The 24,112-nt window shown below is 63.3% G+C and overlaps 3 protein-coding genes across 8 annotated transcripts in view; all 3 read left to right on the forward strand.

Moving 5' to 3' along the window:
- LOC104252220 (nucleoside diphosphate kinase, mitochondrial) overlaps window positions 1-24,112 on the forward strand; it is a 320,155-nt gene that overhangs the window by 186,319 nt on the left and 109,724 nt on the right. The gene's annotated exons all lie outside the window — the stretch shown is intronic.
- Window positions 1,191-14,950, forward strand: RHOT2 (ras homolog family member T2). Of its 6 annotated transcripts, none has more exons than XM_059826673.1 (19): window positions 1,191-1,227; window positions 1,802-1,860; window positions 3,045-3,126; window positions 3,246-3,289; window positions 4,612-4,677; window positions 5,097-5,137; window positions 5,694-5,802; window positions 6,269-6,370; window positions 6,819-6,917; window positions 7,369-7,477; window positions 7,762-7,882; window positions 8,748-8,832; window positions 9,975-10,120; window positions 10,208-10,308; window positions 10,381-10,511; window positions 10,976-11,056; window positions 11,266-11,388; window positions 11,494-11,696; window positions 13,096-14,950. In XM_059826673.1, the coding sequence occupies exons 1-19, from the start codon at window positions 1,191-1,193 to the stop codon at window positions 13,211-13,213; spliced, it is 1,857 nt and encodes a 618-aa protein (XP_059682656.1). In that variant the 3' UTR covers window positions 13,214-14,950. The 6 variants fall into 6 exon arrangements, with proteins under 6 accessions (XP_059682656.1, XP_059682655.1, XP_059682654.1 ...); XM_059826672.1 differs by having other exon boundaries at window positions 4,612-4,665; window positions 5,085-5,137; window positions 10,970-11,056; XM_059826671.1 differs by having other exon boundaries at window positions 4,612-4,665; window positions 5,085-5,137.
- On the forward strand, window positions 18,428-24,051 carry RHBDL1 (rhomboid like 1). Its single transcript, XM_059826559.1, has 7 exons — window positions 18,428-18,466; window positions 20,663-20,821; window positions 21,086-21,310; window positions 22,480-22,628; window positions 22,709-22,821; window positions 23,129-23,229; window positions 23,956-24,051. The coding sequence occupies exons 1-7, from the start codon at window positions 18,428-18,430 to the stop codon at window positions 24,049-24,051; spliced, it is 882 nt and encodes a 293-aa protein (XP_059682542.1).

Consider the following 24,112-nt stretch of genomic DNA (forward strand, 5'->3'; position numbering starts at 1 on the left):
ATGAGCTCAGTCTTGTTTGTCAGTGAGCAGGATTTGTCACTTGAATGACTCCTTGGGGTTACGGGCTGTCTTCATCTCTGCGGCTGTGTGAGCTACAGCCCCGAGGGCAGAAGGGACCTTCCCCCAGCCCGGGGACGATCAGCACCCTTCTTCTGGCAAGGGCACCTTGCTCCTGTAGCTGTTTGTGTCTGCCTGGGGAGGCAGTACTTACATCCACCCTGCTCTGACAGCAGAGCCCGAGAGTGGGGTGAGCTCCACGCCTGCCCCAGAACTGCGGGGCGCCCGCCAAGCCCAAGGCTGGGTGTGAGAGAGCAGAGCTGCACTAACATGTGCTGCCGCATCCATTACTGCAGCGTGACAGTCTGACACGCAGCGTGGAGCTGCCCTGTCACGCTCTCTCCCCATTACCGGCTGTTAATTGCTCATCTGCTTGGGAAAGAAGCCATCCCTTGTTGCTCAGCTTATTGACATGAGCTCCGCAGGGTGGAGAGGGTCCGGGGGGCAACTGGGAATGGTGCTCCCCCCAGGGACAAGACCCACGGTAGCAGAGCCCCCTTCTCCCAGCACTGAGCCCCTCCTTTCCCTACAGAACGGCTCCTGCGGCTGCTGCGCTGCCCCGCCAGCGACGCGCAGGACTACGACGGCCATGACGACACCATCCACCTCTGCCGCTTTGCCCCCTCTGGCCGCCGCCTCCTCACGGCCTCCCACAGTGCCGTCCTCGTCTGGGAGCTCACGGGCGGCTGAGCCAGGAGCCCCCTCGACCAGCGGCGCTTCTCCAGCGGGGTTGGAAGGCTGGTGGTGTCCCCTGGGCCGGGCCCCAGCTCCTGGGCGAGGCCCCGGCTTAGGCCTCAACCAGGCCCCAACAAGGCCCCAGCCCCACCCGCGGGCTGCTGGGGCCGGCCGCGGCAGCGGGCCTGCAGGCCAGGGCCGGGCGGTTGTGGGATGTGTTTTACGGCCTCCATTTGCCGTTTGTTGGTTTTTGGTTTGTTTTTTTTTTTAATGAATAAAACGTCGAAAGCTGAAGCTGGGAGGTCTGGGGGTGCTGCGCGCCGCCCCCGCCCGCCAGGGGGCGCCGCTCTGCCCGCGCCGCTCTGTGCCGCCGCTCTGCGCCGCCGCTCGCTGGTGTGGCCGGAAGCGGCGGGAGGGAAAGCGGCGGTGGCGGCCCCGGGAGCGGCGCCGGTGCCGCCATGAAGCGGGACGTGCGCATCCTCCTGCTGGGGGAGGGTAAGGCGGGCGGTGGGGGCGTGTCGGGGGGCTGCGGGTGGGCTCCCGGGGCGGCCCGGGACCCGTGGGACACCACCCGGCACCGGGAGGGCCTCGCCTGCAAGGGAGGCCCGGGGAGGGGGGAGCGGCCGGGCCTGCCCGTGGCCCCGGCCCCCGCGGGGGGGGGTGGTGCTGGCGGGGTGGGAGACGTGTCCCCCCCACCGTGACGGCCCCGGTATCGAGCAGCCGCCGGCGGTAGCGCTGCCCGCCTGCGGCAGCCCCGCGGGCTCCCGTTTCTGGCGGCTGCTGCGGGCTGGGCCCTTCCCGTGGGCTCCCGCCGGCAGTCCCGGGCTCCCCGCCGCGGGCGAGCCGGGCTGAAGCGCTGCACCGCTTTAGCGGCCTCTGCCTCGAGGTCTCCCGCAGGGCAAGGACACCGACGTCTTCTTCACCCACGGGCCGAGCCGCCCCGGGCCCCGCCGGTGTGATTGCCCCCGGCCGCTGGCTCCGATCATGGCAGCCACCGGCCGCTGCCCCCGGCCCGTGTCCCGCTCCGGCTCTGCCAGGCCGGTGCTAGCGTCTTCCCTTTCTTTCCTAGCCCAGGTGGGGAAGACATCTCTGATCATGGCTCTGGTGGGTGAGGAGTTCCCTGAAGAGGTGAGTGTGAGAGGAGGGGACCCCCGGGCCCCCTCGCTGGGTGCCCTGCCAGGCAGCGGTGGGACAGCTCTGTCCCGAGCAGCATTAGCCCGAGGTGGGGGTGTCTGGGAGGTACACGCAGCTCCCTGAGGCTGGGCGACAGCCACGGGGCTGGTTCGGGTGAGCTTAAACCTGTGAGGACCACACAGAGCACCACTTGAAATGGTGTTTTCTCCAGTTTGTGCTCTAATCCCTGATCTGGGGCCCTGTCTGCCCTGGGGAGGGATGTGGGTACCTCCCAGGGCCCTGCTCCCCGCTGCTGCGGCCAGCACACTGCTGCTGGGGGTCTCTGTGTCCACCAGTGCAGCAGGCCGTGGGGCCTGGCCTTGCCCACTGCGGCAGGGCCGTTTGCTCCCCGGCTCCCTCCTCACTGCGGTGGCACCGGCACAGAGCTCTTGGAAGGGGCTGTGCCACGTTCCCTGTCCTTCTGTGCCCAACTGGACATGGGTTTGGTGCTTTGAGCTGGGCCATCTGCAAGGAGGAGCATCCAGCCCGCCTGCCTGTGCCCCTTGGAGCCTCTGGCTTGGCGGCTCACTGTCCCATCGCAGTTCAGATAGGGAAATGGGATCGGTCTGGCTGGGCACGTTTGCCCCATGCTGTCAGACAGCTTCTCCCCCTGCCCACGAGCAGATGATGCCCTCCACGATGTTTGTGCTGGGAAGTATCAGCTCCCAGGGCATGGGGGAGGACCGGCTCCACGCATCTTCCCATGCTCTTGCAGCAAAGCCCGGACAATCAGCTTAGCGCTTCTCCCAGCTGCCAAGGGGTCAGGCCGGAGAGCTGGGGGAGTGCTGAGGGCTTATCTCCGGAGCTGTAGCGGGGGCAGCAGCGCTGACTTGTCTGAAAGCCGGCTTCCCTGGCAGGACTCGGTGCTGTCAGGAGCTGTGTCTCGAGGGAGGGTTTGGGGCCGAGAGGCCGTTGGAGGTTTCACCACGGGGACACTGGCTGTGCGAGGGCTGGACTATAGTAAGCCGAGCTGCAGCTGCAGCCCGGTGGGCCGAGAGCCATCCATGGTCTGGAGCTTATCCCACCCTGGCAGGGAGGGTGCTGGGCAGCGGCTATGTGGGGATGTGAAGTCCCTTGTCACCCGTCCTCTCAGTTGTGTTTGGCATGGTTGGCTGGAACGGAGTCTGCTGGCTTTGCAGGTGCCTCCTCGCGCAGAGGAGATCACGATCCCAGCTGATGTCACCCCCGAGAAGGTCCCCACGCACATAGTAGATTACTCAGGTAGGGACACATCCCTTCCCTGCTCCCCTTCCCTGCTCCCCTTCCCTGCCCAGCTGAGGGGAGTGGGAAGGGGTCCCTGCTGCTGTGGGCAGTTGGTGACTGCTTTCTTCCTCGTCCAGAGTCGGAGCAGACTGAGGATGAGCTGCAGGAGGAGATCGCTAAGGTGAGCAGGGCTGGGACAGGAGCCTGCGGTGCCCATAGCCCTGCAGCTGGCAACTGACACATGGCTGCTTGCTCTCCCCGTTAGCCACCCGGAGATGCGCAGGCAGTTGGTTATCTGTGGATTAATGCTATCAGTTTGTTTAGAGGTTTGTTTAATCCTTCTCTGTCTTGTAAGCTGTTGTATGTGGCTTGTCCTAGCCCTCCGGGGAGCCTCCGGAAGGAGAATGGTGGGGAGCAGCTCGCTACCCACCAGGAGGTGGAGGAAGCTGCTGAGCAGATGATGTGCTCTTAGCCTCGGGATGTTCCCAATGGACTCAGAAGAGGGGAGAAGCAGTTGCTGAGCTTGGGCGAGCCCCCCCCTGCTCCCTACATTACGTCCCTGTGGCTGCCTGATGAAGCAGTGGCACAGAGGAGTTGGTTTGGGAGCGGGAGCGCTGGGCAGGGAGGGATGAGGGCTCCCATGTCCCTTGGAGCAGCCCTGGAGGAATAATCCAGCCGGCTGGCTGGGGTGGAGCAAACAGCCCTGCCGCGGGGGGCAAGGCTGGGCCCCACGGCCTGCTCCTCTTCTCTGCCTTGGGATTAACCTTGGCTCTGCACAGAGGAGGACCTCTTGATTACGGATAATAAAACTGTCTCTCCTCAGTGTGTCTCACGTGAGCAAAGCTATTTAATCTCTCCACCTCGGTGGCTAACAGCCAAGGAGGTGGGCCGGCGTGCACGGGAGTGCTGCTCCCTCCACCCAGACAGCAAGAGTATACAGAGGCTTAAAATGGCTCCAGGAAATCCTGCCTAAACCCTTGTGTGTCCTCGGGATTAGCACTAAACTCTCTCCTGAAAGGGCCAGTGATCCTTCCTGTCTGCTTCAAATAAAGCGTTAGTGTCAGCGCTGTCTGCCCGGGGTCGGGGAGGGGAGGAGAGCAGTGGCTGCTGGCCCAGCATGGGGCACAGCCAGAGCCATGGCAGGGGGACAGCGAGGTGTGGGAGCAGGGAACTGGGGCGTCAGGTGTGGAGGCAGATGTGCTCACGGCAGCTCCCGAAGCAGAGGAACCAGTAGTAGGGCTCTGAGTAGCCCATTGTAGAGCTCGTGTTGACAGCGGGCGAGTCGTTGCTGTCGGAGCGCTGCATGTACGTGTGCACGCTCACGTGCGCTTAACCACCGCTGCTGGGTTTCAGTGCAAGCGCGCCGGCAGAGTGTGGGGCCGGGGCTGCCTGGCCCCGGGGCCGGCCTGTGGCTATGGCAGAGCTGTGCCTCGGGCTTGGCCAGCCTCTCCCCTGCGGTGGGTGTACGGCAGGGACCCTCGCTTACCCCCCTCTCTCTTGCAGGCCAACGTGGTCTGCGTGGTGTACGATGTCACCAAGGAGGCCACGATTGAGAAGGTAACGAGTCCCGTGCGGGAGCCCTGAGCGGCCCCACTCCGGCAGCAGCGCCAGAGGGGAAGGGGTTCCGAGCGCTGGGTCCTTCCAGGCTGCCACGGCTTTTTGGTGTGGGTGGGTACTCGTGCCCCCCAGCCCTGCGGCGATTTGGGGTTTGAGACCCCTGCAAGCAGAGGCAGGCTGAGCACAGCCCAAGCTTGCTCCCACATTGGCTGTTGTCCTCATGTTCTGGGGGGCAACAGGTTTGTTACATCCTTCTGCTGGCATCCAGCATCCCTGGGTCTGCTCTGCCTGCTGGTGCCAGGGAATGCCAGGGAGCAGATGGCTGCAGGGCCCTGCTGACTGCTGCGGCACCCATGCTGGGAGCTGTCTCTCCCTCCCCAGGCTGCACTGACAGGCCTTTCCCTGTCCTTGCCTTTCAGATTCGCACAAAGTGGATCCCCATGGTGAACGGGGGAGTTGAAAAGGGCTCCAGGTACCGTGTGTGGCACGATCTGCAGGTGCAGAATTGGGGGATTATGGAGGCTGTGGGCTGCCCACCACCTTTGCCTCGTGCAGAGGTTGCTCGGATCAAACCAGCTGTGTGGCTTGTGGCCAGACCACTTGTAGTAGAAGAATGTGGGGGCTTTTATCCCTCGCAGATCTAGCTGAGGCGGAGGGCCACGGGAGAGGGTTCCTTCCCCGCCTTGATCTCTTCTCAGCCAGACGGGGAGAGAAGGCTGCCAAGGGAGTAAGGGAGCACAGAAGCTGCAATCTGTGCGTGGATCGCTTAGGCAGAAGGCTGCTGTGCTGGATTAAAGGCTCCTGAACATATTGTTGCTGGGTGAAAGCGTAAGCAGGATCACGCAGTCTGTTTCTCCAGATGGATGCTGCTAGCTGTGGGAGGCAGGAAAGCTGCTCTGGACCTTGCGGAGAGGGGTGGGGAGGCTCCCCGGCCTGCTGCCTGGGAGCACGCGTGGCTGGGGCAGCACTGAGACCGAGAGGGGGGTGGCCTCACTTATGCTCTCTGACGCTCCGTCTTTTTTCCCTAGGATCCCCATTATTTTAGTGGGAAACAAGTCTGACCTGCAGGTGGGAAGCTCCATGGATGTCATCCTGCCCATCATGAACCAGTTCTCAGAGATTGAGACCTGCGTGGAGGTGAGGGAACTGAAAGGTTTTTGTAAAGCTTTCCTGAGGGTTAGGAGCGCTTGTCTGGCGTAAGCCAGGGAGCCCTTATGCTTGTGGAGATCTGCCCTGCTAATGTTGCTCTGCAGAAGTACCCCTGTCTGGGTCTTGAGGGCCTGTGCTTTAGGCTTTCTGCCCTTTGCCTTCCTTGCAGGGAGTGGCGTTCAGCATCTGCCCACTCCGGCCCTCTAGCTGTAACTGGTGTTGGAGCTACATGTAGCCCCTGTTGGCTCTGGGGCTGTGGAATGGGTGCAGCAAAGCCAGAGCACGAGCAGGAGGTTTCCCTTTTGTTTTTTCCTAACAGTGGACAGATGTTCCTCTGTGCTTTGATGCACAACTTGTCTGGCTCGAGGAGCTCGTATCATCCTCGTTCTGCCCCTTGTCGCCAGCCCATCACCTGTCCCCGCTCACAGGGCTGTCTCTTCCTTTGAATCCCCAGTGCTCTGCCAAGAATCTCAAGAACATCTCTGAGCTTTTCTACTATGCCCAGAAAGCGGTGCTGCACCCCACTGCCCCCCTCTACGACCCAGAGGAGAAGCAGGTAGGAAGAACTGCTTGCAGCCCTGGGAGGAGTCTCCTTCCTGTCACAGCGCTCTGGTCTGGTGCTGTGTCCCTGGGTAGGAGGATGGAGAGTTTGGGCCAACGCAGCCAGAACAAGGGGAAAGCACCCATCTCCCGTGCTCAGCGCAGCCAGCTGAGCATATCCAGGCCAGAGAGATATCCAAGGACTGGGGACATGTTGGGTTAGAAGCCCTTGTGCTCAGGGCATGTGTTAGCCACGGTGGGAAGGGTCCAGGAGAAACCTTCACTGTGGGCTGTCCTGCTTCTGACTCCCAGCTCCAAGGTGGCTGTGGTACTGGCCTAGCTGGACCGTGCTCCCAGCCAGTGCAGGAAGGGTACCCGTCTGCACACTGGGTTCCAAGAGGCAGCAGGAAGAGCCAGGCTGAAGGTTGTGCCCTGTTTTTGTCACCATGGTTGGTTCCTTGCAGCTGAAACCTGCGTGTGCACGAGCGCTGACCCGGATTTTCAACCTCTCGGACCAGGATAACAACCAGATCCTTAGTGATGATGAACTCAACTACTTCCAGGTAGGACTGGCTGTAGAGCTGAGATATTCCCCAGTCCCTTGTGGAAAGCCCCTGGGGTGCCCTTTCCTTCCAATACCAGGCAGAAAGGCTGCTCTTCTCCTGACACAGCCGTCCTGTTTGCATTCAGTGCTTCTGCTGCTGCACAGCTAAAGCACCATAGGGTGCGTCTCGGAGCATATGGGGATCCACAGGTCTTCCATCTTCACTAAGCTTGGGCCAAGTTTGCTCTGCAGTGAGAAGAGCAGGAGGCTCTGGAGATGTTGAGAGTCATGTGTTATTGGGATGCTGAGGAACAGGGCTTTGGTCAGGGTCTAAGGCAGTAGTCTCTGAGCTGGGTGGATTTTCTCTCCTAGAAACACTGTCTCTTTGCCAGGGGAGAGGGATGCTGGCGAGACAGAGGATGCTGTCTGTGTGCTTTGCTGACGATGACCTTCTTTCTCTTGGGAGGTAGAAGTCCTGCTTTGGAAACCCACTGGCTCCCCAGGCCCTGGAGGACGTGAAGATGGTTGTGTGGAAGAACACCACAGACGGGGTGCAGGACAACGGCCTGACGTTGAACGGTAACAGCACAAGGGCTCCACGACCCTTCCCAGAAAGGGAGGGAGGGACCCATCTCCTGCAGCACATGGCGAGGGGCCCTGTTCTCGGGCTGAGCCTCCTGGCTCTCATTCCAAGCCTAATTAGTCCCTTTTGTCAAAGCAAGCCTGAGCCTGCTATGGCTGCTAGAGCTCTCTGTCCGAGCAGCCTGTTTTCCCAGGGAAAGCGCAGTCCCGAGGGGTGGATTCCTGAGGCTTGAGTGCTCAGTTGGCCCCACTGTGTCTGAGCCGCCTGATCTCTCCCGCAGGCTTCCTCTTCCTCAACACGCTCTTCATCCAGAGGGGCCGGCACGAGACCACCTGGACCATCCTTCGCCGCTTCGGGTACGACGACGAGCTGGAGCTGACGGATGACTATCTTTACCCACAGTGCGTATCCTGCCATGGAGTGGGGCTGGCAGGGGTTGACGTCCCTGTGGTGCGCAACTCGGGCTCCCCAGCACCTTTGCTGGCTCCTTTCTCCACCCTGGGGTCTACCGTGTTCCTCAGCTGAGGCTGCATCCACACCCTTAGCTCATGGTCAGGTTCATGCTCTTCGCCTTCCCCTCTGGGCAGAGGCTGACATGTGGGGTTGGCGATGAATACAATGGGCTTTGGAGCTGCTGACTGTGCTGCTGGCTCTGATGTAGGCAGGCAAGGAGGTGCGGAATGAAGGCCTGTCCCTGACTTCCCTTGACATTAGCAAGGGGTTTTTGAAGGCTGTTCTGTCTCTGCCTGAGCTGAGGCAGAACGGCTCTGTCGGGAGCAGCGAGCTGTCAGCATAGCCCTCCCAGCTGATTCTGCAGCTGCCGTCTCTTCTCTGCTCCCTGCCACCCTGGAGGTGGTGATCTGGCAGTAATGAAAGGGTTTGGCTTGTGAGCTGCCTCGTCCTCGTCCCAGACAGCAGGCTGCACAGGGAGGGGACAGGGCCCGTGCTGGTGGAAAGCACCCCGGGGTTGGTACTGTGCCCTACTGAAGCCCTGGGCACGAGGCAGAGCAAGGGCTACATCATCACCCTGGCTGCCTGGGCAGCACGGATGTGCCGAGGAGATGCCACTGTGCACCCTCAAGGGCTTCTCCCCAAACAAGGGGGCTGTGTCAAGGAATAGCCAGGCCTGGAGACAGCCGCTGGCCTTGAGCAGGGAGGGAGTGTGGAACTCTGTGTTCTGGGTGAGATCTGGCTTGGCTGAAAACAGGCTTACACGCTGCCCTTCATTCAGGGCTTGAGGAGGTTCACTTGGGTCTCTTCCGACAGGTTCCGCCTGCCTCCCGGCTGCTCCACGGAGCTCAACCACTTGGGCTACCAGTTCCTGCAGCGGCTGTTTGAGAAGCACGACAAGGTGGGCAGCGCGCGGTGGAGCTGCCTGGAGAGGGGATGCTCTCTGCTAGCCCTGCACGCTTGGGCGTAGCTGCTCTCCTGTCCACCGCTCTGTTCCAGGGAGCAGACGTAACGCCAGTGAAGGGCTTTTCTCTGCCACAGCACTCCCGTCACGGTTTCTTGCCGAGGCTTTGGGAGCAGGAGGTAGCCACAGCGAGCTGTAGGTAGCCTGATGGCATGTCGAGGGCATGGGTTGTGGTCACTACTCTTGACCAAAGGACAGCCAGTAAGGTTTGGGCCTTCAGGGGATGGGTCTGAGTTAACATCAAACTGGCGTAGCCCCTCATAGCGCCTGGCCACAGCACGCGGGGTGGCAGGGAAAGCGGGTACAGCTGCTGGCCTGCAGCCACGGACCAAGCATAAGCATCTGCATGGCTGCCAGCCCGGTGGAGGCTGGAGAGAGGGAGAGAAAGCAACTGATTCGTGCCGTGTTCTGGCTCTTTGGAGAGGGAGAGAGAAGGGGATATATTGGGTCTGCATGCACCTGCTCAAACTAGTTATTCAGATGTTGACGTGCACCTGGGGTAGAAAGTTCTGTGGCCACAGGGAATTGCAGCCTGGAGTCGATGCACATCCCTGTGTGCCCAGACGCCGGCAGATCCTCTGTGGCATGGCCCTGTGGCACGCCAGCCTGAAGGTGCTGCCTTGGTTAGCTGGTGGCCAGTGACCCGGCGGCCACACACAGGCCTTGGTTTAGTCACCCTGCAGCATAGAAGGCCAGGCTGGACCCATGCAGGCTGCTGCGTGGCGGCTGGCCCCCAGGAAGCTCGGGGCTGCGGGGTAAGCATGGACAGGTCCTGCCCGGTAGCAGGGTTTGCACTGGTTCCAGCTGCAATCACAGAGCAGAATTGGCCTGTCTCTTCTGCAGTGATAGGAGGCCCTGGGGCACAGGCTCTCTGCACACTCTCGCAGCTCTGGCCTTGTTTGCAATTGATTTCAGCCATTGAAAGCATCCCTGTGTCGTTCTGCAGCAGCGAGCAAGGTGGCTTGTGTGCCGGGGACCCTCTCTGGACCACGACAATGCTTGGTGTGGCTGCAGAGAGTTGCTGGTGTGCGCACAGGCTGTGTCCTGCCTTGGCTGCTGACTCCCCTTTGTTTCGGCAGGACCAGGACGGAGCCCTCTCACCCACAGAGCTGCAGAACTTCTTCAGCGTCTTCCCCTGCGTGCCCTGGGGCCCTGAGCTCTACAACACGGTATGCACCACTGATAAAGGCCTGCTTTCCCTGCATGGATTCCTCTGCCAGTGGACGTAAGCTCAGTCCCTCTCCCCTGCCTTTAGTCACATCGCTTAGCCCTTGCTGACTTTGTCGGCTTCCGGTGCGCTCTGTCTCTCCAGGCTCGTGGCTTACCTGGATGTGCGGCACTGCCTGGAGTGCCTGGGCTACCTGGGCTACCCCATCCTCTCGGAGCAGGACTCCCAGACACAAGCCCTCACGGGTACGGCCATGCCCTCCCCTCCTGTCACGGCTCAGGTCCCTCCTCTCGCTCACCCAGCCTCTCTCCTGCCAGTGACCCGGGAGAAGAGGATCGACCTGGAGAAAGGCCAGACCCAGAGAAACGTCTTCCTCTGCAAGGTGCTGGGAGCCAGGGGCGCAGGCAAGTCCGCCTTCCTGCAGGCCTTCCTCGGCAGGAGCCTCGCGGTGAGTGGCTGCTCCCCTCTCCAGCCGCGCTGCGGCAGGGCATCCCGGCAGAGCAGGAGGCAGAGCCGTGAAGCCATTGAGCGATCTGCCATGTGCTGGCACCTCCCTGCCCGTGGCCAGGCCCCAGCGTCCCGGCAAAGGGCTTCACACCCCGCTCCGTGCCCACGGTGCTGGTTGCTGTGGCTCTTGCATCCTTAATTTTGCCTAAGGCCGTGGGCCCACTCCCTCTGCTTGTCCCAAGGATCTGGAGGGGCTGTGCCTTCCTAGGGCAGCCGTATCTCTCCGAGGTGATGCTGGCTTTCCCTGCTTGTTACGAACGGCCCCGTGCGTCTTGTGGCAGGCGCCGGCTGGCCTTCAGGTGGCCGTTACACCACGGGGGCTCGGGGCAGTGTGAAATGCTCTCCCTCCCCCAAGCACTGCTCTTGGTGAAGTGCTGTCTGAGACGGTGTTTTCGTCAGTGGCAGGCCCAGAAGGAGAACCCAGGAGAGCCATCCCTCTACACGATCAACACGGTGCAGGTCAACGGCCAGGAGAAGTACCTTATAGTAAGTCAGGGAGAGGAGGGAATTGCTGCTGTGTCTGGCTCGCAGGAGGGCTGGGCTGTGTCCCCCCCATATTGCTGCAGCACCCTCCCGGCACCCCTGGGCTGGGCTGTGGCTGCGGTCACGCCAGCACAGTCTGCGTGCTGGTGTGAGAAACAGCTGATCTGCTTGAGACGGTGCTGTGCCACGCGTCCTTTCCCCTCCTGCCCCAGCTGTATGAGGTCAGCGCCGACACGAAGTTCGGTAAGCCGTCGGACGCAGCCTGCGATGTCGCCTGCTTCATCTATGACCTGAGCGACCCCAGATCCTTCAGCTACTGTGCCACTATTTATAAGGTAGCTAGCAGGGGCCCTGGGGGACTTCAGCCTTTGCGTGGCAACCCCACATCTCCCAGGGCTTGCTCGCTTACCCCTCGCTGGGACTTCTCCCTGTCTCTGCAGCAACACTACATGGACAGCCAGATCCCCTGCGTCTTCGTGGCCTCCAAGACAGACCTGCCAGAAGCGAGTCAGCAGCCCGGGCTCTCCCCTGCCGAGTTCTGCTACAAGCACTGCCTCCCGCCACCCTTCCTCTTCTCCTGCCACGGCCAAGGCCCACCCGGCACCACCGTCTACACCAAGCTGGCCACCGCCGCCACCTTCCCGTTAGTATCCCTCCCGTGGAAGGGGGCTTTCGTCTGGGAGCAGAGCTTGGGGAGGGAGGCTGTGTCCGAACCCTGCCTCTGTCACATTGCTTTTGGTTTGGTTTCTCTCTAGCTCTTGGTGTCATCTGCTCATACCAGTAATTGAAACAAAAAGGCCACTTCTTCCCCCGCTTGGAGAGGGTGGAGGCTCTCTTCTGCCTTGTGTGTGTCTCTGGCAGGTTTATTAGATAGATACTGCCACAGGAGTTTTAATTTTTGACGCCTAAGATGAAAAATGCTGTAGGGGAGTAGCCAGCCTAGTTTGCCAAGGCCTGCAGAGCGGGAGTGGTAGCTATTTTCTCCTGATGAGGTGGATCAGACTGAAAAAGAGGTCAGCGAAGCGAGACCTCTGTTCACACAGCCTTCCTTTGGGAAGGAACCGTACCTGAAAGGGGCTGAGTGACGGGGTACGGCAGCAACCAGGCCGGTCACGGGTGGCAAGGGGAGATCTGTGAAGGAGAAAGTGTCTGCATGTGGCATCACTCCGCTCGAGGGGCGGAGGGGGCTGAAAGCTGAGGGTCGGTGCAATGCCGGGGGCAGAGCCCTCCTGGCAAGAATGTGTGGGTGCGTTGGAAGACAGGATGGGATTACTAGCGAGTGGTTTTCCCTCTAGCTTCTTTTCAATAAACAACTTTATTTTTAGAGCTGACACTTTTTTTTTCCTCTGCAGTATTAAAATTTAAATATTCTTAATATATCTTAGGGTATGTGGTATAAATAAATAACGGCGTAATGGAGGGCCAGGGATTGGCTGTTCTCTGCTGATTTAGTGGAGAATGAATAATGGATATGTCTTTCCTCCTCGGAGAGGAGCACATTGATGCAGGACAGCACGTGTTTAGGAAGGGAATGTGTACGCTCGGGCAGGACTGTGCCCCTTCCCTCACTGCCCTTAGGTCAGTGTCGCTGGCTGTGCCAGCGTCTCCGCCGGCATCCACTTCTGGGTCTCTGTGCACTTGGAGTCGTAAAAGCAGCTTGACCTAGAAAGGCAGATACGTATCTCCTTGCTCGTACTAATTATTTAGGTGTTGGTGTGCTATTTCCAGACCATGGGAGGGTAAAGCCACATCCGTCCCACCAGCGGGGTGGGCAGCCATCCGTTGGCTTGATGATGATGATGATGCTGGGCGGCGGGTGCTCTGGCTCCCAGGGCCGGGGAGCCTCTTGGTGCTCTCTGCCTTCGGCTGGGCTGTATCCCCCAGCCTGGAGCTGTGCCATGGTCACCCTCCATCCCCCCAGGGACACCCCAACCCTCCCTGCTTGGGGGGGAAGCACACCGGGCTGTCGGGGAGCTTGGCCTTTGGACAGCTGTCTCTGTGCACCTCGCTCGCTCACTGGCCTCTTCTCTCTTTCCTTGCAGCCACTTGAACGCCGTGGAGTTGGGAGCCGCATCCTTCTGGCTCCGGGTGGCTCTGGGGGCTGCGGTGACTGCTCTGGTAGGGTTCACGCTGTACCGCGTGCTAGCCAAGAACAAATGAGAGTCACTCTCCACCCTGTCCTCCCCGTGACACCAGCCTCCCCCTCCCGATTGACACCCCAGTGAGGGGCCCTGCCTCAAGCTGGTCCCTGGTGGGAAACCCTCCTTTCCTCCCAGCCTGGCTTGCAGGACCAGCGAAACCGGACTTCCCAGCACCAGCAGGATAGATCCCCCCAGCACTGGCCAGCCTAACCCTGCCGGCCTCTGCCGCCTCCTCGCCCACGTGGCTCCTGCCCAGCCACGGCAGCGGGGACCAGGTAGCACTGCCTGGTGGCTCTGCCTCACTGCCAGTGGGAGGATCACCCCCATCTTTTACTCTGTTAATTATTTTTTTTTTAACGTTTGTTTTTAAGCTCAAACATGAGTGTTTCAGTATCTGTTGGGCCAGGTACATCCCTTCCCCTGAGGACTGTGCTGGTGCCCTGAATTCTGGGGAGCAACACTCCCGGAGCCCCTGGGGCCTCCAGCAGCAACAGTTTTCAAACGGGCTCATGGCTTCACCCCCCCGGGGCACACCTCTATCCCCAGTCCCTGTTTCCCTCTGCCAGCGCTGGGAAAGGCAGCTGTGGAGGGCTAGGTGCTTACAGCCCCCCCCCAAGCCCCTGTGTTTTGGGGTCACTGCTGGCCCCTCTTGCTGGGACGCTGTGGCTGCATAGGCCCCAGGCTGCAAGGGGAGGGAGCGATACCCGGGACCTGTCCCAGGTCCCTTCTCTCTCTTGTTTCTGTGCAAAAATACTGAGTCCTGCAGCGTGCCAGGCTCTCCGCCCATCTGCCCTCATCCCCTGCCCGGCTGCGTGGCCCGTCCCCTCCCCACGCCTGCCCTGGCCACCAGTATTCATGGCCACCAGTATTCGCAGGGCCCCAGGAGCCCTGGTAAGCTGGGGAGCGTGGCGAGGGTGTAGGGTGCCCATTGCACTCCTGGTCCTTTCCTGGCAATGCCATGGCCATGCCATACGGCCCTTGCCCTGCTGTCTCTTCCGCGGGGCCCTGGCTGCGCTGAGGCTGTCCCAGAGTGCGAGGCTCTGGGCGTTGCGTCTCCTGGTATGACTGGAAGCTCTTTCCTCCCCTGCCCACATCCCAGCTGGCCTTAGCTGCCAGGCAGCTGCTGTGACTTCAGCCCAGTGCAAAATCCAAGGCTGGAGTCCCACTGCATCCCTGTTTCCGAGTCCCAAAGAGCGAGGCCAGCCTGTGCTGGCCCCCCGTGCTCAGCTCACGCCTGTCTCGGGGTTCCCATCCTGCCTGGGGGGAGCCGGGGTCAGCTCCTGGCTCAGTGACGCTAGCTTTTAGGCTTTTTGGGCACACTCAGGGTAGGTTTATTTGTAGGCAGCTGGTGGGGCAGCACCGAGGTACAGCTGGAGCTGCTTTTCTGTATGTTTTGTCTATTTAAACTTTTTATCGTGGCCTGGAGCCGGTAAGGGGGATGAGAAGTCGCCGGGCGGCAGGCAGCACCTCTTATGGGGGCAGTCCCAGGGTGGTCCCCGGCCCCAGCGCTGGCCAGACAGGGCGTCCCTGCCTGTGCCGGAGCCACTCTGCCAGTCAGGCACCCGCTGCCATCGTGCTCGCTGCTGGCCTATAGTTCACGGCACTGTCAGGGCCATGTCGCCGGTGTTGCCGTATCCCTTCTCCGTGCCCGAGCCCACCATGCGTGGCTCTGCTAGCCAGGTCCACATCTGGTGGTCTGACCCCGCTCCCGGCACCTGTCCAGGTCTGGCAAAGCCATACTGTTTTAGGAGGTTTGTTCTCTACATCAAAATAAATTTTTACACACCTTCCACTTGCACACCGTGTCCTGCATTTCCCGGAGAACAGGATCCCTCGCCCCTGCCGGGGCTGCGCGAAGCCCGGGGCCTCCCTTGGCTGCGGTGTGAGTGAGGAGACCCCAAGGGCCTGGGTTGCCCACCCTGTTTGGGGGCAGTTACAGGGATTTAGGGCAGGAGCTGCTGAAGCCCGGCCCTGGGGGACAAGGCTCGGGGCTGGCCCAGGGCTCCCTGGTGCTTGAGGACATGGGTGCCTCTGCAACAAGTGCCAGGCAGCCGGGAGAGATGGGGAGGGAGCGGGTGGGTCCCCGTGTCCCTCTGGCAGGATCTCGTGGGTGGTGGGAAGCTGGAGGCTTGGCTGCCCCTGGGAGCTGTGGCCCTACATGCCTGTCCCCACGTGGGGTTAGGGGCTCCCCGCTTCCCTGCAGCCGCCTTTCTCCCCCATGCCTGCAGCTCCCGGGGCCGTGCCGCCTCCCCTGCCTGCTCCCATTTCCCCGTGGCAGCTTTTCCCTCGGCTATTTCTGTCTCTGCAGGCTCAACCATGGACGCAGCTGGGGAAAAGGCTTTTCCCAGCACCTCTCCAGGGCCTCTGCTCTGGGGCTGGATGAGACTGGACTGCTCCTCCATGTGCAAGGGTGTCCCTCCAGGGTGGGAGAGGAGACCCTTCCCACCACGGCAAACCGGGGTGCCCGGGTAGGGACAGGGAGGGAGCACAGCCGGTGCCACTGTGCAGGGCGGGAGGAGGCGATGCCAAGGTGGATGGGACACACGGTGCTCCCCGGTGAGTCCAAACCAGGCTGGGCCTCGTGGGAGCAGCAGGCCCATGTGCCACGGTGCCTATTAATAGTGCCGGTGTGCCGGAACCACGCACACCGTGCCAGGGCAGGCGTGGGGCAGGGGATGCACCCAGGGCTGCAGGAGCTCACGCGTGGCCGCAGGCAGTCCCCAAGAAAGGAGCCTGGGCATTGCCCAGCTGCCTGGCGTCTGTGCCTGCCCCATGCCAGCCGGCATCACCGTGGCACCGCCGGCCTGCGCAGCCCTGCCTGCTGCCTCCCAGCCCCTCTGCCCCAGTGCGGGGACAGCCCCATGCCACGGCGGTGCCAGGCCAGCCGGGTACAGCCCCATGCCACGGCAGGGCTGTGAAGCCCAGAGCTCCCCTGGCACTCACAACGGGGCCGAGCAGCAGCCCAGGGGAGCGAGGACGGTGCCGGGGCTGGGTGCTGGGGACACCCCACCCTGCCGGACAGGGCACGTGGGGGTCCGGGGGCAGCAGGCCGGGATGGGTGCCACTGTGCACGTCATGTAAAGGGTGTCAGTTCAAGGTACCCGGTGCCAGGCTGCCCCGTGTGCTCGGTGCTGGGGCAGGTGCCAGCGCTGGAGGCACCGTGTGCCCCCTGCCAGGTGGAGCACCCACGGGGGACACCCCGGACCCGTGCCCGCCTGCAGGTGCCAGGGTGAGGATGGAGGTAAAGTTTGCAGACGCCTGTGCCAGATTGCGCAGGTGTCTGGTGCTGGGATGCTGGTACCCATACTGGGAAGCAGGGACCCATACTGGGATGCTGGTACCCATACTGGGATGCAGGTACCCATACTGCATGCTGGTACTCATACTGGGATGCAGGTACACATACTGGGATGCTGGTACCCATACTGGGATGCAGGTACCCATAACTGCATGCTGGTACCCATACTGAGATGCAAGTACCTATACTGCATGCTGGTACTCATACTGGGAAGCAGGTACCCATACTGGGATGCTGGTACCCATACTGAGATGCGGGTACCCATTCTGGGGTGCAGATACCCATACTGGGATGCTGGTACTGTACCAGCTTGTGGGTACCCATACTGGGATGCAGATGCTCTACTGGGATGCGGGTACCCATACCAGGATGCGGGTACCTGCACTGGAATACATGTATCTGTATGGGGATGGGAGTAATGTAAATGGAATGTGGGTTCCAGTACCATGATGAAGGTACCGTACTGGGATGCAGGTACCATACCGGGATGCAGGTACCCATACTGGGATGCAGGTACTGTACTGGGATGCTGGTACTCGTACTGGGATGCAGGTACCGTACCAGGATGCAGGTACCCCTACTGGGATGCAGGTACCGTTCTGGGATACAGATACTGTACCGGGATTCAGGTACCCATACTGGGATGCTGGTACTCGTACTGGGATGCAGGTACCATACTGGGATGCAGGTACCTGTACTGTGATGCAGGTACCGTACTGGGATGCAAGTACCATACTGGGATGCAGGTACCATACCGGGATGCTGGTACCCGTACTGGGATGCAGGTACCGTACTGGGATGCATATACCTGTACTGGGATGCAGGTACCATACTGGGATGCACGTACCATACCAGGATGCAGGTGCCTGTACCAGGATGCAGGTACTGTACTGGGATGCAGGTACCCATACTGGGATGCAGGTACCTGTACCGGGATGCAGGTACCGTACCAGGATGCAGATACCCTACTGGGATGCAGGTACCCATACTGGGATGCAGGTACTGTACCGGGATGGGGGTATGTACCGGGATGCAGGTACCCATACTGGGATACAGGTACCATACTGGGATGCAGGTACCATACTGGGATGCACGTACCATACCAGGATGCAGGTGCCTCTTCCAGGGTGCAGGTACTGTACTGCGATGCTGGTCCCCATACTGGGATGCAGGTACTGTACTGGGATGCAGTTACCATACCGGCATGCAGGTACCCATACTTGGATGCAGGTACCGTACCGGGATGCGGGTACCCGTACTGGGATGCAGGTACCCATATCGGGATGGGGGTACCGTACCAGGATGCAGGTACCCATACTGGGATGCAGGTACCGTACTGGGATGCAGGTACCGTACCAGGATGCAGATACCCTACTGGGATGCAGGTACCCATACTGGGATGCAGGTACCGTACCGGGATGGAGGTATGTACTGGGATGCAGGTACCCATACTGGGATGCAGGTACCTGTACTGGGATGCAGGTACCGTACTGGGATACAGGTACCGTACCGGGATGGAGGTACCGTACCGGGACGCAGGTGCCCATCCCAGGCTGCCGGTGCCCGGTGCCGGTTCCCTCCCCGTGCCGTGTCTCGGGGCGCGGGGCCGGGGCTGCCGGCGGGGCGGGGCGGGGCGGGTCCCGGTTCCCCGCGCGGCGGCGGGGGGGGGCGCTGCGCCGTGCGCTGCGGCGGGGGCGGCTCCGCTCCGCTCCGCTCCCGCCCCCGCCGCCGCCGCCGCCGCCGCCGCCGCCGCCGCCCCGCTGCCATCGGCGGCTCCCGGCGCCGCCGCTCCCCGCTCGCTCCCGGGCCCGTCGCAACGCGGGGCTGGCGGGGAGAGCCTCCCCCCCCGCCGCCCCCGCCGCCCGCGCCGCTCCCCTGCCCGGTTCGCCGGCCCCGGGCGCGGGGGAGCGGCGGAGCCCTCCGCCCGCCGGGTGCATGGACAGGAGCTCCCTGCTCCAGCTCATCCAGGAGCAGGTGAGAGCGGGGGGGGGGGGGACTCCGCCGGGCACCGGGCGCCGCTCCGGGGCGGGGGGGACACCGCCGTGCACCGGGCATCGCTACCGGGGAGGGATGCTCGCATGCACCGGGCACGGCTGCCGCGCAGCGCTGCCCGTGGGTCTGGCAGGCACCGGGCAGCGCTGCCCGCCCAGGGCGGCTACGGCACCCGCTGCCCTCCGCTGAGCATCCTCCGGTGCCCCCCCCCCCATCACTGCCCCGGGGGACCCGGGCTCCCGTTGCGCGGCTGAGACCGCGCAACTCAGCTCACTTGTGGCCTCCTCCTGGCTCCAGCACTCCCCACTCCCTCTGCCCCGCGCCGGATCCTGCTGGGTGCACCCTCAAGGACAAGGGGTGCTGGGCAGCCGAGCCCTGACGCCTGTGGCGGTGCCGAGTCCCAGCACTGGGTGCAGGATGGGACCCCGAGGCCCTGGAGCTGCCGTGGGGCTCGGCCACCCTGGTGATGCTCGCCTTCGTGGGGGGCTGCATCCAGCCCCGTGACCTGATTGCAGGATCAGGCCGTGGAGCATTAACGCTGCGTAGTGGCGGGCTCTGCTCCGCTGGCAGGATCAGGCCCCCGGTGCGTTAGCACCCACTGCACCCCGGCCCTGTCCGGCGCTCGGCCGCCTCGTCCCTCCGTCCCCACCCAGCCCGGGCCAAGCCGGTGGCTCTCCCCTGGGGATGGGGAGGGAATTTATCGGGGGTCAGGAATATTAACTGTTCCCCCCCCTCACCCCCAGCTGGCTCCGTGACCTTGGCCAAGTCCCCCGGCCTCCCTGGCCCGGGAGCTGCGGTGCCGTCCCCCGTGTCACCCCATCATCGGGTGCTGGGGCTCCGTGCGACTCCGAGCTCTTCGGGAATGAGCAGCACCTTCCCTGGGCGAGAGCAGGACCTGGCAGGGCCAAGGGGCTGGGCATCGGGCCCCTCGGGGGGGCTGCGGCGGGCCAGTGGGGCTGGGGTGGGGGGAGATGCACCCCCAAAGTGGAGAGGGGCTTCTGGCCACTGCTGGGGCTCTCCGGGGACCGGTGAGCTCGGCGTGCGCCGGCGCGTGGGGACGGCGTGTGCCAGGTCCCGGCGTGGCACACGCACGTGGCGCCTGTGGGACAGCGTGTGCGGCTCGTGGGGTGTAGGGGACGGGTGGCACTGGGGTACTGCCGCACCCCAATGGCTGGGACTGCTCCCATGGGCTGGCAGTTGCTGCCAGGCTGCAAGCCCTGCCCGCACCCCGCACCCCTCATCCCGCACCCCGCACCCCTCATCCCGCACCCTGCACCCGTGCCTATCTCGGGCAGGGACTCCGGGCAGCTGGACCCCCCTTGGGAAAGCGGCTTTGGCTGTTCCCTCTGGGGGCCGGAGGGACAGGGTGCACCCCAGGGTGGGGGTACGATCCCACGCCCCCAGCGCTCCCTCCCCTGCTCGTCCCATGAGGACGAGTTTTCCTCTCCTGCATTTCCTTCCCTGGCAAAGAAAGGAGCAAACCCATCGCTGTTTACGGGGTGATTCTGTGGGGCACGGGGTCCCGGCCACCCTCGGCACGGCTCGAGCTGTGCACCGGCCATCAGGGCCCGCTCCCCGTCTCCATCATCCTCATGCCACCCCGGGGCTCCTCGTCTCCATGAGCGGAACCATGTCGGGTGCCCGATGGTGCTGGCTGCCCGATGGTGTGGGGTGCCTGGAGGGCTCAGGGTGCCCGGTCAGCACCGGGAGCCCCGGGGATGGTGCAGGGTGCCCCGGCACAGGGTGGCCAGCGTGGCAGTGCCCAGCAGCGAGGGCACACGGGAGGAGGAGGAGGAGGAGGGGGAGGCTGGTGCCAGGGCTGCGCGTGTGTTTAGCTTCGTGGCTTCCTGGCTGGCAGGCTGCTGGCGGCGAGAGATAACTGAGTGGGAGAGTGTTGGCTGCACCGTGGGGGGACGCCGGCACGGCACGGGGCACCTGCATGGCACGGGGCACCCGCATGGCACAGGGCAACCGCATGGCATGGGGCACCCACACGGTGCGGGGTACAGGGTGGGTGCAGGTTGTGGCCTCCCTCGCAGAGGCAGGGGCTGGTTTTGTGTAGCAGCACATGATGCCACCAGGCTTGAGGCCAGGGTGAGGGGCACCAGAAGGTCTCCCCGGCCGATCAGGGAGCTGCAACCCCGGCATCCCGGTGATGCCCCATGCCGTGCCCCACAGCTCGACCCCGAAAACACCGGCTTCATCGGGGTGGAGACATTCGCCAGCCTCGTGCACAGCCATGAGCTGCCCCTGGACCCTGCCAAGCTGGACATGCTGGTGGCCCTGGCGCAGGGCAATGACGAGGGGCAGGTCTGCTATCAGGAGCTGGTAGACCTGGTCAGTGCCGGGGGGCCGCGGGGACGGGGGCGAGCGGCTGGGTGCCAGCCTGGGGTGGGCGCTGGGCACCTCCCTGGGCCCCTGGGGAGGGGGGGCAGACACCGGTGGTCCCTAGGGGCTCCCCTGGCATGGGATGATGGCACAGCCTTGGGGCGGCTTGTCTGGCTGGTCCCACCGGGGTGGCGGTGATGGGCAGGGGGTGGCCACAAGCCCACCGGCCCGAGCTGCCCCTGCGGCCCCCGCGGGCACGGCCTCTCTCCGCAGATCAGCAGCAAGCGCTCGAGCAGCTTCAAGCGCGCCATCGCCAACGGGCAGCGAGCCCTGCCCCGCGACGTGCTGCTGGACGAGACTGGCCTGGGCTTCTACAAGCGCTTCGTCCGCTACGTGGCCTACGAGATCCTGCCCTGCGAGATGGACCGGCGCTGGTACTTCTACCAGCACCGCACGTGTCCGCCCCCCGTCTTCATGGCGGCCGTCACCCTCACCCAGGTACGGGGCAGGCACCAAGGCTGACCCTGGCTGAAGCACCCTGATGCCTTGCGGGGGGGCTCCGACTCGGATTGGAGGGGACGGGTGACCCTGGTTGTGATGTGCCAGTGGCCATGGGGGGCTCAGACCAGGGACTGAGGGGACGGGTGACGCCGGTGGTGATGTCCTGGTGGCCATGGGGTGCTCAGACCAGGGACAAGGGGATGGGTGACCTTGTTTGTGATGTGCCAGTGGCCATGGGGGGCTCAGACCAGGGACAGAGGGGATGGGTGACCCTGGTGGTGATGTCCTGGTGGCCATGGGGGGCTCAGACCAGGGACAGAGGGGATGGGTGACCCCGTTTGTTATGTGCCAGTGGCCATGGGGGGCTCAGATCTGGGATGGATGGATGGGTGACCCCGTTTGTGATGTGCCAGTGGCCATGGGGGGCTCAGACCAGGGATGGAGGGGATGGGTGACCCCAGCTGTGATGTGCCAGTGGCCATGGGGGGCTCAGATCTGGGATGGATGGATGGGTGACCCCGTTTGTGATGTGCCAGTGGCCATGGGGGGCTCAGACCAGGGATGGAGGGGATGGGTGACCCCAGCTGTGATGTGCCAGTGGCCATGGGGGGCTCAGATCTGGGATGGATGGATGGGTGACCTTGTTTGTGATGTGCCAGTGGCCATGGGGGGCTCAGACCAGGGACGGAGGGGACGGGTGACCCCGTTTGTGATGTGCCAGCGGCCATGGGGGAGCTCAGACCAGGGACTGAGGGGACGGGTGACCCCCGTTTGTGATGTCCCAGTGGCCATGGGGGGCTCAGACCAGGGACTGAGGGGATGGGTGACCCCAGTTGTGATGTCCCAGTACCCATATGGAGGGCTCAGACCTGGAGCAGAGGGGATGGGTGATCCCAATTGTGATGTGCCAGTGGCCACGGGAGGCTCAGACCTGGGGCAGAGGGGATGGATGACCTCCATTTTGATGTCCCAGTGCCCATGGAGGGCTCAGACCTGGGGTGGAGGGGATGGGTGACCCCAGTTGTGATGTCCCGGTGCCCGTATGAGGAGCTCAGCCCCGAGGCAGGGGTGCTGGGTACCCCCACATCCCAGCACCCTGCCGCAGGCCAGAGGGACGGTGGGGGTCTCGGTGGTGCTGGGGGTGACAGCCGTGGGGTTTGGCACAGATCATCGTGTTCCTCTGCTACGGGGCGCGGCTGAACAAGTGGGTGCTGCAGACCTACCACCCCGAGTACATGAAGAGCCCCCTGGTCTACCACCCCGGGCACCGGGCGCGTGCCTGGCGCTTCCTCACCTACATGTTCATGCACGTGGGGTAGGTCCCTGCCGGGGGTGGGGGGACACTGGGGGCTGTGTGGGCTGAGCCACCGCGTGTCCCCTCCTGTGCCCGGGCAGGCTGGAGCAACTGGGGTTCAACGCCCTCCTGCAGCTGATGATCGGGGTGCCCCTGGAGATGGTGCACGGCATCCTGCGCATCAGCTTCCTCTACCTGGCCGGCGTCCTGGCAGGTGGGTGCGTGCCCAGGGGGCAAGGGGGGGGAGGCTGTCCCCATCGGTCCCCCACCCAGCCGGGGCTGCGGTCCCCATCACCAGCCCCGGGGAGGGCACGGGGAGATGCACCCCGAGTTTGATGGGGACACAGGGCATCGCTCACCGCCTGCTCTTGACCGCTGGGTACCACCCTGCACTGCCAGCTTCATGTGCGCCGCGGGGCCGGGGGGCAATGCAGCCTGTAATTAATTAATGTGGATGGTAATTAATTAATACTGGGGGGGGGGGAGCGAGGCCACATGCTGAGCCCTGTCCGTGCCCGCAGGCTCCCTCACTGTCTCCATCACGGACATGCGGGCGCCCCTGGTTGGGGGCTCCGGGGGGGTCTACGCGCTCTGCTCAGCCCACCTCGCCAACGTCGTCATGGTCAGCGCCGCCGGCATCGGGCGGGGGGCCGTGGGGGGGTGTGGGAGGGTGGGCAGCATGGTGTGACATCGGGGGGGAGGTGATGCTGTGGGGTGGGTGCCATTGGGTGCTGTTGTAGGGGGCAGCATGGTGTGATATTGGGTGGGGGAGATGCTGGGGAGGTGGCATTGGGGGGGGCGTGGGTGCTGCTGGGTGGTGTTGGAGAGAGGGCGATGTGTGTGATATTGGGTGGGGGGTGCTGTGGGGTGGCATTGGGGGTGGGTGCCGCCGTCGGGTGGGCAGCATGGTGTGACATTGGGGGGGGCATGATGCTGTGGGGTGGGTGCCATTGTAGGGGGGGGCAGCATGGTGTGATATTGAGTGGGGGAGATACTGGGGGGGGGGCGTGGGTGCTGCTGGGTGGTGTCGGAGAGAGGGTGACGTGTGTGATATTGGGTGGGGGATGCTGTGGGGTGGCATTGGGGGTGGGTGCTGCCGTCGGGCAGGCAACATGGTGTGACATTGGGGGGGGTGTGGGGTGGGCACCATCATGGGGGGGAAACACCTTTGGGGCGAGGGGGGCATCATGGGGTGGGTGTAGGTGGGGAGGAGTGGGGACCTGGAGCGGGGTGGGGCTCTGTGGGGACAGGGCACCGCTCTCCTGGGCCATGCTGGAGGGGGGTCTTGGTGCCGGAGTATTGCCGGTGCATTGTCCATCCATCCGTCCGTCTGTCCATCCGCCCGCAGAACTGGGCCGGGATGCGTTGCCCCTACAAGCTGCTGCGGATGGTGCTGGCGCTGGTGTGCAGTGAGTACCCATGGGGGTGGGTGGGTGCCCATTGAGTTGGGGTGGGCTGGAGGGTGCTGAGCACCTCTCGGCCCTGTCTTACAGTGAGCTCGGAGG

Source organism: Gavia stellata, chromosome 18, assembly GCF_030936135.1.
Source record: "Gavia stellata isolate bGavSte3 chromosome 18, bGavSte3.hap2, whole genome shotgun sequence".
Lineage (NCBI taxonomy): Eukaryota > Metazoa > Chordata > Aves > Gaviiformes > Gaviidae > Gavia > Gavia stellata.